The sequence below is a fragment of the Lygodium microphyllum genome, chromosome 5 (assembly GCF_053477565.2).
Source record: "Lygodium microphyllum isolate KBCC chromosome 5, Lygodium_microphyllum_v1.1.10, whole genome shotgun sequence".
Classification (NCBI taxonomy): domain Eukaryota; kingdom Viridiplantae; phylum Streptophyta; class Polypodiopsida; order Schizaeales; family Lygodiaceae; genus Lygodium; species Lygodium microphyllum.
Window position 1 is genome coordinate 66,492,771 of NC_141139.1, and position 16,964 is coordinate 66,509,734.

The window sequence follows — 16,964 nt, forward strand, 5'->3', positions numbered from 1 at the left end:
GGATCGAGAGACGTAGGAGAGTCGGAGGCACCTGGGAGGTGTTGAGGGGGTCCAATGTCTCTGGGGGAGGGGGGTGTAGGCTGGGGTGTCGGGGGAGGGGCTGTGGGGAGGGGGTGGGGGTTGTGGGCCCTCAGGTGAGGTGGCCTGTGACGCCTTTGTGGGCGGTGGATGTGAAGATCTGTGGACCTGTCCGGCAAGGCAAGGAGGGGGCGGGGGTCGCGTGGTGCTCTGCCGGGGGGGGGGGGGGGGGGGGGGGGGGGGGGGGGTGGACGATCGCTCTCCAGCTCCTTGCCGTGGCTGTGTTTGAGGAACTCCCTGCGGCCCCCCTGCCGTCTCCCTCTGTGTTGTCTCTATACTCGTGTGAAACCATCCGCATCCACCTATGGGCCTGTCGGCGGAGCCGGCCTAGCACCGAAGCGTGTGCACTCTACTGCCTAGTGCCCAAAGTCATGGCAGCACAAGCACTACCCTAGCTGCCCAGTCACAATGACCTGCTACCTAAAGAAGTGTCCGCCTATCTCAATCTCTATAGGAACTGTGGGATATTCTTGACCTCTTTCACTACCACCCGTACCTTAGGGACTCCTGCGCGATTGTCACTACGTCTGCGAAAGACACGGGAAGGACAGTGCCAAAGAGCCATCCAAAGTCTTCCACCAACTGGCGATACTCTATCGCCAAGCTGGGAAAGAGAAGTGTGACCAAGTGCCGAAGAAACCTATTGTGAAGTGCAAATGCCTCCACTGTGAAGCCACTGTACCAAGGGACCATGTATATGACCCCCTTCGTGATATCTTTGGGTCTCAAGTCCCACACTATGAAATGATTAACAAAAGCCACTCGACACCCGTCACGTCGAATGCTCCCCCGGCTCCGTTGGATCTCGCCCATCCCCCCAGTTCCTTCACGCCCCATCGCTTCGGCTGATCTCCTTCCGCCCCGTCTGATTGCGCCTCCAGTCTCGCTGGCCGTCCCCCCGTCTCTTCGCCCGTCTGACCACTTCCTCCCATTTTTTCCTCCTTCCTATCTACCAGTCGTGAACGTCTCGCCCACCTGGATTCTTCCCCTCCGCCTGGCCGCTCCCCCCCCCCCGCCTGTCCGCCCAAGCGAGACAGCGCCCCCCCCCCCCCCCCCGCCCTGATAGTGCGCTGCTGCCTCTGTCTGCAACCCCGAATCCGTCCGTGGTGTGTCAAAACAGAAGCGGTCTCCGCCCTCGCCATTGATCCCCCACCCTCCAAGTTGCTCCCTCGATCTGCAGCAACTTCCCCCCCTCAGGTAGCACAGCAACGTGATTGGTAGTCCTCGCAGAAGGGATGGGTAATGGAAACCTCTAGTTAGACGCCGGCGCACTCAACGAGTGCCCCCCAGTCAAACACCTTGCACGTCGTTCTCTCTGAGGAGCAGCTCTTAGCCGTCTGAGCTAAGGAGCTGGAGCTAAAGGAAGCAGCGATTTATGGTCAGGTAGTAGGACATTCCCCAACCAAGGCCCAGCTTCGGGACTGGCTTCACTCCACGTTGCGCATCGGCACAGCGCAGATCGTGGAAGTGGTCCTAATGGGCCAAGGGATCTTCATGGTCCCGCTCAGTTCGGCAGGCACAGCTGGCGAGTTACTCGCAGGTTTACCAAATGCGTCCACGAAGGGGGTCATATACATGGTTCCTTGGTATAGCGGCTTTACTGTGGAGGCGTTTGCACTCCACAACAGGTTTCTCCGGCACCTAGTCACCCTTCTTTTCCCCGGCCTGGCGATAAAGTATCGCCAGTTGCTGGAAGACTTCGGTCGGCTCTTCGGCACTATCCTTTCTGCGTCCTTCGCAAATACAGTGACAGCGGCAGGAGTCCCAAAGGTATGGGTGGCAGTGAAAGAGGTCAAGAATATCCCACAATTCCTAGAGATTAAGGCAGGCGGGCACTCCTTTAGGCAACAAGTCATTGTGACGGGGCAGCCAGGGCAATGCTTGCGCTGCCACGACTTTAGGCATCAAGCAACATGTTGCATGCGTTTCAAAGGCAAGGTGGCTCCGCTGGCAGGCCCGCAGGTGGACGCTGATGGCTTTACACGGATCCAGAGACGATAGAGAGGGAGACGGCAGGGAGGGGGCACAGCCAGCGTCTCAGACCTAGCCTCGCTAGTAGGGAGTAGGAGGGCGTGTGACGTCCCCTCGGCAGAGCACTCCACAGCCCCCCCTGCCCGCCCCACCCGGTAGGACCACAACCCCCCACATCCACCACCCGCACCACAAACTACCTCTCCTGAGTCCCCACAGCCCCCACACCCATCTCCCTCCACATCCCATGCCCCTCCCCCCCCACTGACCTTGGCCCACAGCCCCCCACTTCCAGGACCACCAGCCCCCCCCCACACCCGCCATGTACTTCCATCCATCCCACCATCCCTCGATCATCCTCCCCCCCACCACCTCCCCTACCGAGCATCCCTCCTAATCTACACCTGGTTCAGGTGATTCCCCCCAGATCCACCCCCCCTCCTCCCACAGGAGGTGATGAGCCACACACGCCTACATCCTCTTTGCACCAGCAGTCCTCCCCCTCCACAGCCACCAGCTCATCCACCCCTACCGCCTGTCATATGTTCTCGAGACAAGCACACCTGTTGCCACAGGAGTTCTTCCGCAATGGCCCATGGTCCTTCTTGAGAGTTGCGGAGCGCGGAGAGTTCCCACTACCTCTAGAGGTGGGGATCTTCGTGGTTCGCAAGTCAAGGAGGAGCAAGGTCCATCTTCTAGCACCACCGGAAGGACCAAACTACGCTTTTTTTCTTCAGTCCTCTCACTCAAGGGAGTGGACGATGACACAGATAGAGGAAGAGTTGAAGAGTCAGGTGGCGGACTACACCTCCTAGTGGATGGGAGAATAAGGACTAGCATTGTTTGCACCGCAGTGGCTTCATTGCATGATGGACATTAACTGGTGGGTTGGTGCCGAGGTCCCTCACCTGAGCATTATCTTTCGAGCCCCTCCACAGTGGAGGGCTCTGAGGGATGTGATTGAGTGGCCCCTGGCATAGGCGGCCCATTTCTACTAGTGCATAGAGTCTCGACTCTCCGCATGGCTGATAGATACATTGATAGTACCACCTAGAACTTCTATCACCCCTATGGTTCGGTCGAGGGCCACCATGGGGGAATGGAGCTCGCCGTCCAGACTGGCGGCAAAGCGCACCTGCATGCCTCATAGCTCCTCCTCGTCATTAGCAGCCTCCACACCGAACAGATGCCTATTCGGGCAGTCACAGGTTTCCCTATGAGCTTACACCTTGCATCCTGGAATGTAAATAGCCTCCACTACAGTGGGGCATGTGGTTCCAGGAAATTGATTGTTCGACAGAAGCTGCAGCCTGCCCTTGCCGGACGGATCGAAGTCTTACTTCTACAGGAGCACAAGCTCACCCTCACCCAGGCCAAGCGGGTAGGGAAGGTACTCACAGGCAGCACGCACACTTATTGGGAGCATGCCATAGGTGCCCACAGTAGGAGTGGAGGCATGTGCACCTCTATTGGTCCGAGTCTTACCGCTTGTGTTCGAGACCACGGGACGATAGTGGTGGCAGGGAGGGTGTTATGGATCAGACTGAAAATTGGGGACTTGTGCCTTGGAGTCCTTAAAACTATGCCCCTACAGAGGTTAGGGCACGCAACAGGTTCTGGGTGGAGATCACGAAAGGACTCCCGGAGGTGGACTCCTGGATTGTTGGAGGAGACTTCAACAACCTAGAGGCTTTGGAGGACTAGCAGGGCAGAGGGAGCCGGGGAGGAGCAGGAGGCATGGGAGGTGTTTCTACTGGCAGTAGGAGCACGCGATGCCTGGAGAGACCCTACCTTCCACTAGAGGGAAAGGTCGTTGGACTTCTCTTGGGGATAGAGGCGGCTAGGTGGAGTCCTCCTGGAGCGGTTGGACAGGTTTTATGTGGGAGAGTGGGGAGGCTAGATTGGGCAGTTGGCGGGCACCACATTGTCCGGTTCTCCTGACACTAGATCCCCCAGCATATGCCCTAGATACACGATCTTGTCGAATCCCTAACTCGATCTACAGGAGGGAGGAGGTGACGAGACAGATAGTGCAGATTTGGACCAGAGAGTGGGACAGGAAGGGCCAGATTGCAGAGGAGGTTGTAGAGGCCCTAGCTGAGTTGAGCAGAATTTGCCAAGAGACAGCCATACAAGCCAAGGAGCAAAGTTGGGAGGAGGAGAGAACACTCCGGCAAGACCTTGCAGCCACGCAGAGATTATTACAGGTGGCACCAGGGGATCCCACTCTCCACGCACAGGAGGTGCGTGCATGAGCAGCCATTGCTGGCCTAGAGGATAGGCGCTCTGAGTTCTCTTTCCGCACCTCAGCAGCTTTCTAGGCACAAAAGGGGGACACAATGTGCAAGGAGTTTTTTCAGGTGCACCAGCCTCGCACATCAAGAGAGCAGATATGCAGCCTCCGAGATCACTATGGGAGGACCCATTCTAGCCCAGACGAGTTGATGGAGATTGCCACCGACTACTATAGTCGCCTCTTCCAGCAGGAGATAGCCTCAGCTAGAGGACAGCAATGTAGACAGCAAGCCTGGGATAACATCCCGTCCCTCATTACAGAGGAGATGGAACGCTCCCTCCTAGCGCCCTTCACAGAGAAGGAACTAGAGGAGGCTTTCCATACATAGGACGGGTAGAAATGCCCGGGAGAGGATGGCCTCTCTAAGGCTTTCTTCACTACCTTCTGGGAAGTGGTGAAGGACCCCCTACTTTTGGCCTTTCAGGAGATTTTCACTTCAAGACAGATGCCAGGGAGTCTATCGACAGGCCTTATCAGTCTTTTCCCCAAAGGGGAAGACCGGTTCGAGCTTTCCCAGTGGAGACTAATCACCTTACTGTTAGTGGCCTATAAGGCATTGGCAAAGATGATTGGTAGGCGACTACGCCGCTTGCTTCTAGACATCATCCATGACACACAGACAGGCTTTGTCCAGGATAGGAGCATCCTGGACAATGTATTCACCTTCTTTGAGGCGACAAAGTGGGCCTAGTACAGAGGGCAGAGATTGGCCGTACTACTCTTGGATTTTGAGACAGCCTATGACAGGGTGGACTAGGATTTCCTAGAGGGCACCATGGTGAGGTTGGGTTTCCCCCAGGCTTGGATTTTCGGGGTCTCCGCACTTTACAGATCGGCCACCAATAGGATTCTCCTAGGAGGGAGGCGAGGGGAGGAGTTTTGGCTGGAGAGATCAGTCCGACAGGGCTGCCCCCTGGCCTCGTACCTGTTCCTTCTCTTTGCAAAGGCGATGTCTCACTTCCTAGGTCAGGTGTGAGCGGTTTACGTGGCCTCCCACTTCCAGTAAGAGAGGAGACCGAGTTGTTAGACTCAGAGTATGCAGATGATACAATGCTCTACATAGAGGACGACCAATTGATGCTAGAGAGAGTGAGGTTGGCTCTTGAGGTGTTCTGTTCTGCAGCGGGAGCGAAAATCAACTGGCGAAAGTTGGTTGGTTTCCTCACAGACCCGGACTCTAGCACGGAGTGGGGCATCCACCTGGGATTTAGATGGGTGAGCAGAGGACAAACCATCCGATACCTAGGGTTCCAGGTGGGACTCGACATCACTCCCGCCTAGCAGTTTTTCCAGTCCTCGATTCTATTCGAAGGAAGCTCACCTACTGGAGCACGGCTCACCTCTCACTAGCTGCCTGAGCCCTGGTAGTTAACCAGGTCCTTCTAGCGACGGCTTGGTACATTGCCTTGTGTTGGTGCTTCTCCTCCTGTGTCATGCAGCTTCGCCGCCTAGTGCGGAATTTCCTTTTGTCCAGGTCAGACGGCTCCACGGATCAGAGTATGGCCCTCCTAGGCAAGCTAGTTTCCATGGCCTCACACCGGGAGGGCAGACCTGGAAGGTCCTATTGTAAGAGGGTCTTCAGGACTGTAGACCAAGGCTTGGCGGTGAGTGGAGGCCGTCCCTGAGATGGATCTTCACGTCAGCTGCCCAGATCGCCCCCCCAGATCACCCTTCCTACGCAGCTTGCTCTGTGTGTGGCAGGGCCTCTATAAGGCCCTTATCCAGAGTCCCCAAGGCTACCAGGAGGAGATAGACCGTCAGCCGGTGATTTGGAACCCCCAGGTCAGGGACCGCCAAAATCTGGTCTACTTAAAGGATAAGAAGAGGGAGAAGACAATATCAAGTGTTGTTCTCCACATCGAGAGAATAATGCCACCTCAAGACCTCTAGAAAAGAAAAGTCCAATTCAGCACTATAGGCTTCCAAGATGGAAGTGTTTGAGACATTAGAGAGATAGATGTGTCGTGTTCATGCAAAACCTAGCTTCTTATGATGGCCACATAGGATACTCTTCAAAATAGCACCAGCTCTGATACCATGTGAGTATACACTAGAGTAGAGAAACACAGAGAGCATACAAACACAACTAACACAGTGTGAACACAGACAAGAATGCAAAAGAAGAAGAAGAAGAAGAAGAGGATGATGAAGACTCTAATGAATGAATGATAAATGAGGATAGAGACACAACTGAGTGCTCAAGGGGCAGAGGCTATCTAACAGTCACTACCTGTCATAAGAGCAGGCTGAGGGAGAGTGTTGGAATGTTCTCCAATGTGACAGATCTAAGTGCAGCAAACCACCAATGTTAACAACAAAGGATGCCAAGGAGTGGAGGAAAGGGATGAGAGTAGCAAAGACCAGCAATCCACAGTTGATGGAGGGTGTGTGATGAGGCAGAAGAGCAGCAGTACAATGATCACGACCTGTAGGTGACAGAGTGTAGCAGCGAACACAGTCACCAGCTGGTAAATAGGCAGCCACCAAGAGTGATAGACTACAACAGGGTGTCAGCAACAGTCAAAAGGAAACAATATCTGCCATGTGACAGCAGCTGAACAGGATGACAGCCTCAACAGTATGGGCAGCAGCAGCACCAGCTGGCTGGGTGGCAGCCTGCAGAGAGAGAAGCAGCTTCCAGTGGATGGGTGGCAGATTCCTAAGGGCAGGGCAGCAGTCATGGACAGAAGAAGAAAATACAGATGAGCAAGATGATGGAGGAGGGCTAGCACTGATGAGGGTGAAAAATAAAGGAAAAGGGACGAGAATGGCAATGCAATTGTCTCACCCTTTTACAAAACATTTTGAACCAGTTGTCCTACTAAAAAGTCTTCGTGTTGTTTTAATGAAATAATTGCTTTTTGGGACTGATCTAAGAGCCAGAAAAACGCAAAATATGTGATAATGTCAAGGGTCCCCCAGCCTACACATGACATGGATGGTTCTCCACACAAACCTTTTTCTCTTTAGTTTTTGACTAGAATCTGTGAGGCCAACTTTAATATACTAAGCTCAAATGATGCTCCTTTGCATAAATAAAAGCCATGTACTTATTGTTCCCTACCCTGGGCAACTAATGGATCACAAATCTCAGACTGCCATTACATGGCCTAGAAATATCAAACTTAGCACAGCCTCTGAATTCCTGATAAGAAAGTCTAGGTTTCACTATTTGCTTTATTACCCAGATAAGTCAAGACAGAAAAATTATCATATCAGTTTCAGCCATTGTTTATGACAAACCAAGGTGGATGTCAAGTGAGTTGTTAAATTCTGATTTGGAGGAGAGATTTTGAACATCAGATTTTAGCGCCATTAGTTATAGTATAACAAAAAGCCTGTAAAACCAAGCAAAAAACTTGCGAGTCATCAGACTTTAAAGTTTGGATTTCATCAGATGGCTGAATGCTTTAAAGTGCTTGTCAGCTTTTGGAATTGTGTTAAGATGAAGTAAAATTGTATAGTATATTCTTCATAAAGATGACAAGGATGATTGAAATAGCAAAGTTCCTAAACATCAATTGAATTGCTGGACCTATGTTTGTTGTTATTATATACTCCCACGTCTTTAGAAACAGAAAATGGGCTTACAAAACCTTCCTGGTCGCATGGAGGCAAATAATTTGGTACATAAATATAGTCATAGTACTTCTGCACATTGTTTCAGAATAATGATGTTAGTCCAAGAAGTAAATAAGTCTAGGTTAAAAGAGGTGTGCTAGTAACATTTCATGGAGACAAGAAGTAAATAAGTCTAGATTAAAAGAGGTGTGATACTAACATTTCATGGAGACAAGAAAATGACAAAGCATTGTATGAGAAACCACTACTTGTCTACAAATGATAAGGCTGTTCATACCACAGGTAAGACGCCATTGAGTTTCCCAAAAGGGAATGTGAACTTGTGACATCCTTCATCATTATGTCTATACTTACCAATTAAAGTTACTTTCCTTAAAATCATATCATCCAAAAAAGCCCCTTAAACTTCCACATATAACCTTCTTTCTTATTAAATTTGTGTCAGGATGTTGTTTTGCAATTGAACACACTCTTATGAAGCTGATGGAATGAGCATGGTGCATTTGGCCCTGTGCTGCACCTCCGTGTCCTATCCTTGCTGCCTGCTGCCGTCCTCCTCCTGCCTGCCATCATCCTCCTATTGCCTGCCATCCTGCTCCTACGTGACATGCTGCTCCTGGACTCTTTGTTGCTCATCACCCTACTACTGGCCACCAACCTGCACCTACCCAGCAGATCCAGCCATCCCCCCCCCCCCCCCCCCTTCTTCCTTGCCTACTGCTCTAGCTCTGCCTGCCACCGCCTCCTTTATGTCTGCTCCTAGGTGGCGGGTTTGGATGTTTATGCATCCATTGAAGCCTTGGTTTGCAGGCCTCAGCTTTGGCTCTAGTGGTTCACTTGTCTTGGGGTTTGGTGGGTGGCGACAAGTCACAACCCCCCTCCCTAGACTTGATGATGGGGCTCTCTACCAGTGGCTTTGCAGCTTTGAAGGAGTCGTGCAGCCCTTGCTAAAAGCAGTGACTATACGCACGTTGCCTATGGTGAGGTGAATGTGTTGGGACTCATAGTCGACATTGCAATGAGCTTGCTTTTTAAACAGGTGTCCTAACAACGAGTCCATACCTACATCTTTAGTGTTTAGCAGCACATAAAAGATCATGGCTATGCTCTCAAACTCGATAGAGATTGCAATTTTGCACTTTCCCAAGAGGGCATATGATCGGACCCCAAATGGGGTGAGTTTGGCGTTAGTGGGCTGTAACTGCAGTTTGCCAAATTGGGTCCAATGCGCATGAGACAGGACATTAAAGTTAACTCCCTCATCGATCAATGCATTGAGGGTGGTCGTGTATCCCCCCACTTCAGCAGCATGTTTTCAAGCAATGATCTCTTCCCTTTCCTCCTCACTACTTCATTTCTCACAAGCAACTGCACAAGATCAACAATGTTGAAAATTTCAGCAACGGAGGGCCCACATAGCAGCAAGGAAGAGAAAACTTGATTTGTGGGATAGTGGCCAGTCCCTCTTCCCCTCGAGGGACTCCAATGCAGCCCCCACAGATCCCATGCTTATACCATGCCAATGATCAAGTTCAATTCAGATATAGAGCTCAACATTACAAAACAGAGTCATGGCCTTGGAGGCATCATCTCTAACATGCCAGCTTACAGGTAATAGACACCAATGCACTTATTGAAAGGCATAGTAAGGCATCTCTCGAGCATCCTCACAAGGGTCATGCGAGTAGCCTTGCTAGGGAAGGTGTGTTTTAGGGTAACTTCAGCACAACAGAGCAGTTCAAAGCGGTGCTTGCCACCAGCCTGTTGGATGTTTGAATAGTAGTGGCCGTCTTTGACAAATGGATTGAGGGCAAGGATTACTACATGATCAAGAATGGCACGACTATCATAATTCATTTTCCTAGCCTCAATGAGTACTTCTTGCTCCATATCATCTAGATTGGTAGATCTTTCAGATGTGTCATTCGTAGGGATAGGACTTGTCGGGGGTTAAAGACTGCCTGTGCCTGGCCGCTTATATTTACCTTATACTCAATGCCCACACATCTATACACTGCAAGTAGTAGCTATTGAGCTAAAAATGCATTACCTTTACTTAAACAGCCCCAAAAACTTTAAATATTAATGAAGAAACCTAGTTTATTTAAAAGAAACGTGATCCTAGAGAGTTTATGTGTCCCATAAGCACAAACCCACTTGGGAGGGCCCAAACTTTTTATAAATAAGTATGCTGCCCTCCATTCAGTCTACAATCTCGTTTTTGCAGATTTCAAGTGTTTCAGCTTGCTGCCCACACCCTGTACGCGGAGGACATCTCAGCCGAAGATATCCATTGCTGTCTCCATCAATTGGCGCTTGATTTCCAACCCTCTTCACGCAGTTTGGAGCTGATTCTAGCTGTACGACTGTTGTTCCTGTGCAGAGCTGCTGCCGTACAACCTGCCACATTATCACATCCCTACGTTTGCTTCCTGTAGGCTGTCACCCAACTATCTTGCCTATCAATTGGCAGTTTTCTCTCTCCTCCAGCAGTCACTAGCTCCTACATGCTGTCGCCAGGCTGTTCTGCTTGCGTTTGGCAGTTTTCACTCTCCTGCAGTCTGTCCTCCCTACATTTTTAGTCTTTCTCTCTCCTACAAGCTGTCTTGCCTGCGTTTTGTCTTTCTCTCTTCTACAGCTTGCGTTTTTAGTATTTCTCTCTCCTCACTATCGTCTGCATCAGATCCAACTTCTCACTGCTACGTTTGTTGTTGTTCGACATCCGAAGGCTGCCTTGCTACGATTCGGGATTCGTTTAGAGTACAACACTCTCCAGCTCATTACCCCTGCCCTGATCCTTGAGATATAGGAGTTCGAGGTTCAGTATTCATTCACTACATAGTGTATTTGCTGCATGAGCATTGTATATTCAGCAGTTATATCACTTGAGTTATTTTCTGTGTTCATTGTCTCTGAGTTACCCTAACCCTAACTGTGTTCTTTTATCAGTCTCTGCTTTGTCGTACGATTGTTATTTGTGTTTCTGTGTCAGAGTATTTCTTTACAGCAGCCTCCAATCACTGTCATCTTTATTCCTTATTCTTTACTATGATGGAATAATAAAGAAAAAGCAAGCGCACATTGTGACTATTGGAAGTTCCCATACACTAGTCTTGCTCTCTCTTGTTTAAACCTCCATAGCTCTTGCTCTTGCTTCCATCTGTGCTCACCCTTTCAACTAGTATTAGAGTGGGCATTCGAGGAGCTTCAACTGGGAAAGAGAGCTTCAACCCCAACTTCCATGGCAGCCATGTCTTCAATCATTTGAGATAAAGATCAACTCCCCACCTTCCTATACATACTCCTACTGAGATAGATAGAGTAACCCCTTCAAACTATCTGAGTATCCACATCCCAAGAATGTGATTGGTATCACCAAGATCCTTCATGTCAAAGCTACCATGAAGACTTTGCTTCAATGAATCCAAGTCATGAGTATCCCTGCCAGCAATCAGCATATCATCAACATACAAAACCAAGATAAACAGGCTGCCATCTGCTGCCTTCTTGGTGTACAAGCAATGATTAACTTGACTTCTCTGAAAGCCCTAAGACTACATGAAAGTATCAAACTTATGATACCATTCCCACGGTGCTTATTTCAGCCCATACAAACTCCGTTTCAGTTTATAGACCATCGTCTCTTTGCCTTTAGCAACAAAACCCTCAGACTGTTGCATATATATGTCCTCATGAAGATCACCATGTAAGAATATAATCTTTACATCCATCTAAATGAGCTCCATATCTTCAGCTACAACCAAGCCCAAAATGGTTCTTAGAGTAGTCATCTTGACTACAGGAGAGAAGATCTCATCAAAGTCAATTCCATGTTTCTACTTGTACCCCTTTGCAACTAACCGTGCTTTGTACTTTGGCGAAGAACCAGAAGTGACCTTCATCTTGTAAACCCACTTGCGTGGAAGAGTTTTCTGCCCTTTAGGCAGCTACACCAAGTCCCAAGTACCATTCTTATCAAGTGATTCCATTTCTGACATGGCCTTGAATCACTTCTTACTGTCTGGTCTAGTCATTGCTTCCTTGAAGCATGACGATTCACCACAATCCGTCAACATGACATAATCTGCAGCATACTGCACACCAGGAATAAACTTGTTAGGTGGTCTTGATGGTCGAGTTGACCTACGGAGCGAAGGCTCAGCATTTGCTGGCTACTGGGCCTGCAAATCTGCATTTACAGGTTGCTGTCCTGAAATACGGACCTGTAATTCGGCATGTATAGGTTGCTGTCCTGAAATTCCAACATGCTGTCCTGATAGTTCAGGCTGTTCTAACTGCATGTTTTCAGGCTGAAACTGTGGTGTACATGGGCAATACCTTGCTGGTCATTTCCAGCACCATTTCCTGCATTTTCAAGAGTATTTACAGTAGGTATACGATGCTGTCCACTAGGCACAAATGATTGTCTAAAAGGTACATCCTCCCTGAAAACAACCCTCTTGACTTCTTCAGTCTTCTCGGACTGCTTATGCATGCGATCTTCACGGAAGATGATATCATTGCTATGTACTATCTTTCTTTTCTAGAGATCTCAAAGTCTATACTCCATCTCACCCTCGTCACTGTATCCTAGGAATATGCATTTACAGGACTTTGGTTCCAGTTTGTTGCATTCTTCTTTCCGTATGTGCACAAAAGCCTCACAGCCAAACACTCACAAATGAGCATAAGAAAGTGTCTTACCCAACCAATCTTCTTGAGGGACTCTCCCCCCCCAAAGACCTGTTCGATGATGGCCTCTTAATCAAATGAACGGCTGTCATAACAGCCTATACCCAAAAGCCATGGGGTAATGCAGCATGAGACAACATTGTTTGGACCTTGTCCTGTATGGTACGATTCATACGCTTTACAACTCCATTTTGGGGTGGATTATTAGGGGAGGTGAGCTCCCTCTTTATCCCCTTGCTGTCACAAAATGCCTAAAAGTCTTTGAACACATACTCCCCACCGTTGTCAGAGGGAAGACACTTAAGTGTGTTATCAATCTGGTTCTCAATCAATGCCAATAATTTTTTAAACCTGTCAAGCACTTCTTCCTTGCTACGAATAGGGTAAACCCATACCTTCTAAGTAGCATCATCGATAAATGTGACAAAGTACTTCTTTCCTCCTAGAGATAACCTTGACATCTGACATACATCGGAATGTACTAGAGACAAAGATTTCAGCGAAAGACTTTTTATGAGATGTCTGCGCATGCTTACCATAACCACAATTATCACAGTGCTCAAAATCACCATAACGAAGACAAGGCAAGTAACCCAAACGAGAAAGTACTTTCATTCTTGTTTGACTCATGTGTCCCAACCAGTTATGCCACAAGGAAACACTTGGCTGCTCGGTCATAGCAACAACATGGTCATACATACTAGATACATGGAGAGGATACAAAGTATCGCTCTTTGAGCCTCTGTCAATAACACTAGATCCTCTGCAAATCTTCCATTTCTCATCGCCAAAGGTGGTATGAAATCCATCGTCATCTAGCTATCCAATACTAATCAAGCTCTTCTTGAGTTGAGATACATACCTTACATTCTAAAAAGTGAAGACAAGATCCATGTTGAAGCTGCAGTTGCATACTGCCAAAGCCTGCAATGTCACATTCATAATTATCCCCAAGATGGACAACACTATGTCAACCCCCTGTATAGTCTGTAAACCACTCACAGTGAGGGGTGACATGAAAAGAGGCACTTGAATCCAAAATCCAAGTGTGCATGCCATCATCCGTATCGGCTATCAAAGCATGTGTACTAAAACGTGAAGAGACAAAGAGTACATCATTCCCACTGTCGATCTCATGGCTAACTACATTCACCTCTTCGATCTTTACACTGCTCTTCTTAGCAGGCTGACTCTCTTTCTTCTCTTCCTTATTGTCATCCATCTTCTTGCCTTTCCCTTTCTCTTTCTTCCATTTATAGCATTCATGTTTGAAGTGACCCTTCTTGCCACAGTGATGGCATTCAACATCCTTATTACGTGATATACTGTGTCCCTTGCTATCAGATTTGCCTTTCTATTGTGATCTGCCTCTAGTATGCAAAGCCATAGAAGACTTATTGGATGCATTGTTCTACCAATTCATTTCTTCCATGAGTAGAGCACTCTCTACATTAGCATACAAAAGCATAGCATTAGAATTGCTCATAGTAGTCTTGAAGGTTTCCCAACTCTCTGGCAGAGTGCAAAGAAAGAATGTAGCTTTGAACTCATCATCAATATTGAATTTCAAAGCGGCAAACTGGTTGAAAATGGAGTTAAACTCACTAAGGTGAGTAGCCATTGCAGTACCCTCTTTCATACGCAAATCCATGAGTTTCTTCAGCCAGTAGACTTTACTTGCAGTACTCTTCTGGGCATACAATTCTTCCAGTCGCTTCCAAATGTCATAAGCAGAATCCGACCCTTCAATGTTGAAATCGATAGCTCAATGGTTGAGCATGCAAGCTCATTCAACTCATCCCAATCATCCTGCTCTACATCAGCTGGTTTTGTTCCCTTTACTTTAATCGGCTTTGCTTGCTTTTTCTGCAGCAAGATATTATAGCACTACTTTTTCCAAACTGCAAAGTTGTGTGCTCCTTCAAGCTTCTTGATATGCATAAGATGATTGTCATTGCTGCTAGCCATGATTCACTACCAAATAACTGTATGACAGTAAATGACAGCTAATGCTAAGCGATGAAAGCTCCAAAATCCACTCAGTAGTATGTTAGGAATATCCCCAAGTATGTACAGCAAGAACATACATCAGTTCATTGCCCAAAATACCTCAAAAGCATTCAATGACCGTAAACATCCCAATTTCCTGACAAAAACAGAGTGCAGTCCAGAAAATCCTGACAATACAGGTGGTTGTCCTGCAATTCAAGAGTGCATCCCCCAAACATTCAGGAAAAATCTGCCCTGAAAATTCAGAACTGAAATAACCTCTCAAACTAACTGAGATTGAGCTCCAAAGACCATGCAAAGTTGCTCTAAACATCAAATTTCCTAACAATGAGGTATGCTGTCCTGGATATGCAGGAAACTGTCCTGAATGTACAGCAGTAGACCTGTAAGTAAAGCTGATCCAAAAAATGACCTTTAATCACTGCTCAAATGCATTCTAGAATCAAATCCAAGCATCTAACATCAACCATAAGCATGAATACATGGTATAGAATGCCCGAGACCAAGTCTAGAAGCAAGACATAATGCATATGCAGTCAAAATGTCATTCAGCCCTATTATTCCAGCAGCCAAATCTCTGTCAAAACTGAGTGAAATCTCAATCAAAATCAGCCCAAATGCACTTCAATAAGACATATCATTCCTCAGTGTCTTGACATCACTTGAGCATGTATACGCATCAACATGCATGTCCAAGGACCAATTTCATTAAAGGACAGAGAGCTGCTTGCAAATTGCAGGCTGTGGATTGTGTATTCCAGCCACAAGTACGTCTGCAAACAGAGCAAAATGATTGCCAAGATTAGCTCCAAATGACCTCAAGGAAATGCCACATAATCCCTGAGACATCCAGCATCCACTGACATCCAATAGCCATCAAATGAGCATTAATCTCAATAGAGCAAGTGCTGCCCTATTTATTATAGATCTGAATACTGTGTATTGTAGACTTGAAGCTGAATGTATATCAGCCCCAAGTGTAATACTACACTTCAATGCTCAATGCTAAGCATTAGATGCAAAGTCTGGAGCACAACCATGATTCCAAATAAAGAGAAGCTGTTGTAGGTCCTGAGCCTGCTGAAAACCAGATCTGCATACCCATGCTAATGGCGCCTTCAGCCCTAAAGGGATTAGAATACTGGTCCAAGTGTTGGAGATGATGAGGAGAGTCCCCAAGTGGCCAACGATGGCTGTCAACAAGTTCAAATCAAGAGGGAAGCTTCAAGCTTCAAGAAGAAGCTTCAAACCTTGCTTCCCTGCCTGCAGACTCTTCACAGTGAACTCTTCTTCAACTTCAAGCTCCTGCACATAAAGAAATGCCAAGCTCCTGATTGCTTGAACCATGCTCTGATACTAGTTTGTTGAGTTAGCTGCAATGGAGCTTCTGTATATAGAGATGCATGTTGAGAGAGAGAGAAGAGATAGAGACACACGATTTGTGGTACTGAAGAGTGTACCTCAATAATGTCTTAGATAGATATATGTACTATGTACAACCTGGCCCTTATGGGCAGACACGGGCACTGCCCTTTATCCCAACACCAAGTGACCAAGAGGATCACTAGCTACAGTAGAAGGCCCCAAGCAGCAGCCCACAATTTTTGGCTCATTTTTTGGGTCATGTCGTGCTCCTCCTGCATCATCATTTGGGTCCAACACTTCTTCCTAGTCTTTGCTCAACTATTAGGCACTTCTTCCGGCACTTTTGGCTCCATCTTTGGAATCATTGGGGGAAGAAATCATCAGCCATTGACTGTCATTTGTGGACAGACCTGCTTTTATTGTTTGGGATAGCAAGCATTTGAATATTTATGCTTCACTGATGCTTATTCAGTAAGATTTCAATGTGGGGATGATGTATCGATGCGTGTAGATGCTCTATGGATTGATTAGAGCTCATTTTCCTCAGCCATTGAAATGATCTTTGCTATGGACAGCAAGCATATGCTTTGAATGTTAGCGCAATCTATGCTTACATGCCATCTAGGAATGCTCTTTGATTAGGTTGCATGGTCCAGTGATTTCTTAATTACAAATGCTTATGCTATTTACATTCTCTTGGATGTATTATTTGGTATCTTTCGGCTTTTGGATGTTATGACATATATGTATTAAGCTTGATTTGCTCTTGGATACTCTGGTTTACTTCCAATGGAAGAACTTTCAGATTTTATTGCACAGCTTGTCTTTAAGAGATTATGGGACTTTCTCATATAGGCTCATTGATTTTTGGCAATCTTTATCCCTTGTTTGTTTTTGGATCTACGGATCATGTATTGGCTATCATTGATTTTCCTCATATATCTCCATGGTATCATCGCCTTGGACACAT

General features: G+C 47.5%; 1 protein-coding gene across 5 annotated transcripts in view; it reads right to left on the reverse strand.

Annotated features, from left to right (window-relative positions):
• The window catches only part of LOC148035922 (uncharacterized), a 352,895-nt gene that overhangs the window by 250,256 nt on the left and 85,675 nt on the right, over positions 1-16,964 (reverse strand). For 3 of the 5 annotated variants that reach the window (XM_087679035.1, XM_087679033.1, XM_087679038.1), the window contains exon 5: positions 7,937-7,996. The exons of the other annotated variants lie outside the window; for them this stretch is intronic. In XM_087679035.1, the coding sequence (XP_087535161.1) occupies positions 7,937-7,996 (60 nt within the window). The remainder of the gene's footprint in view (positions 1-7,936; positions 7,997-16,964) is intronic. 5 annotated transcript variants of the gene reach the window in all.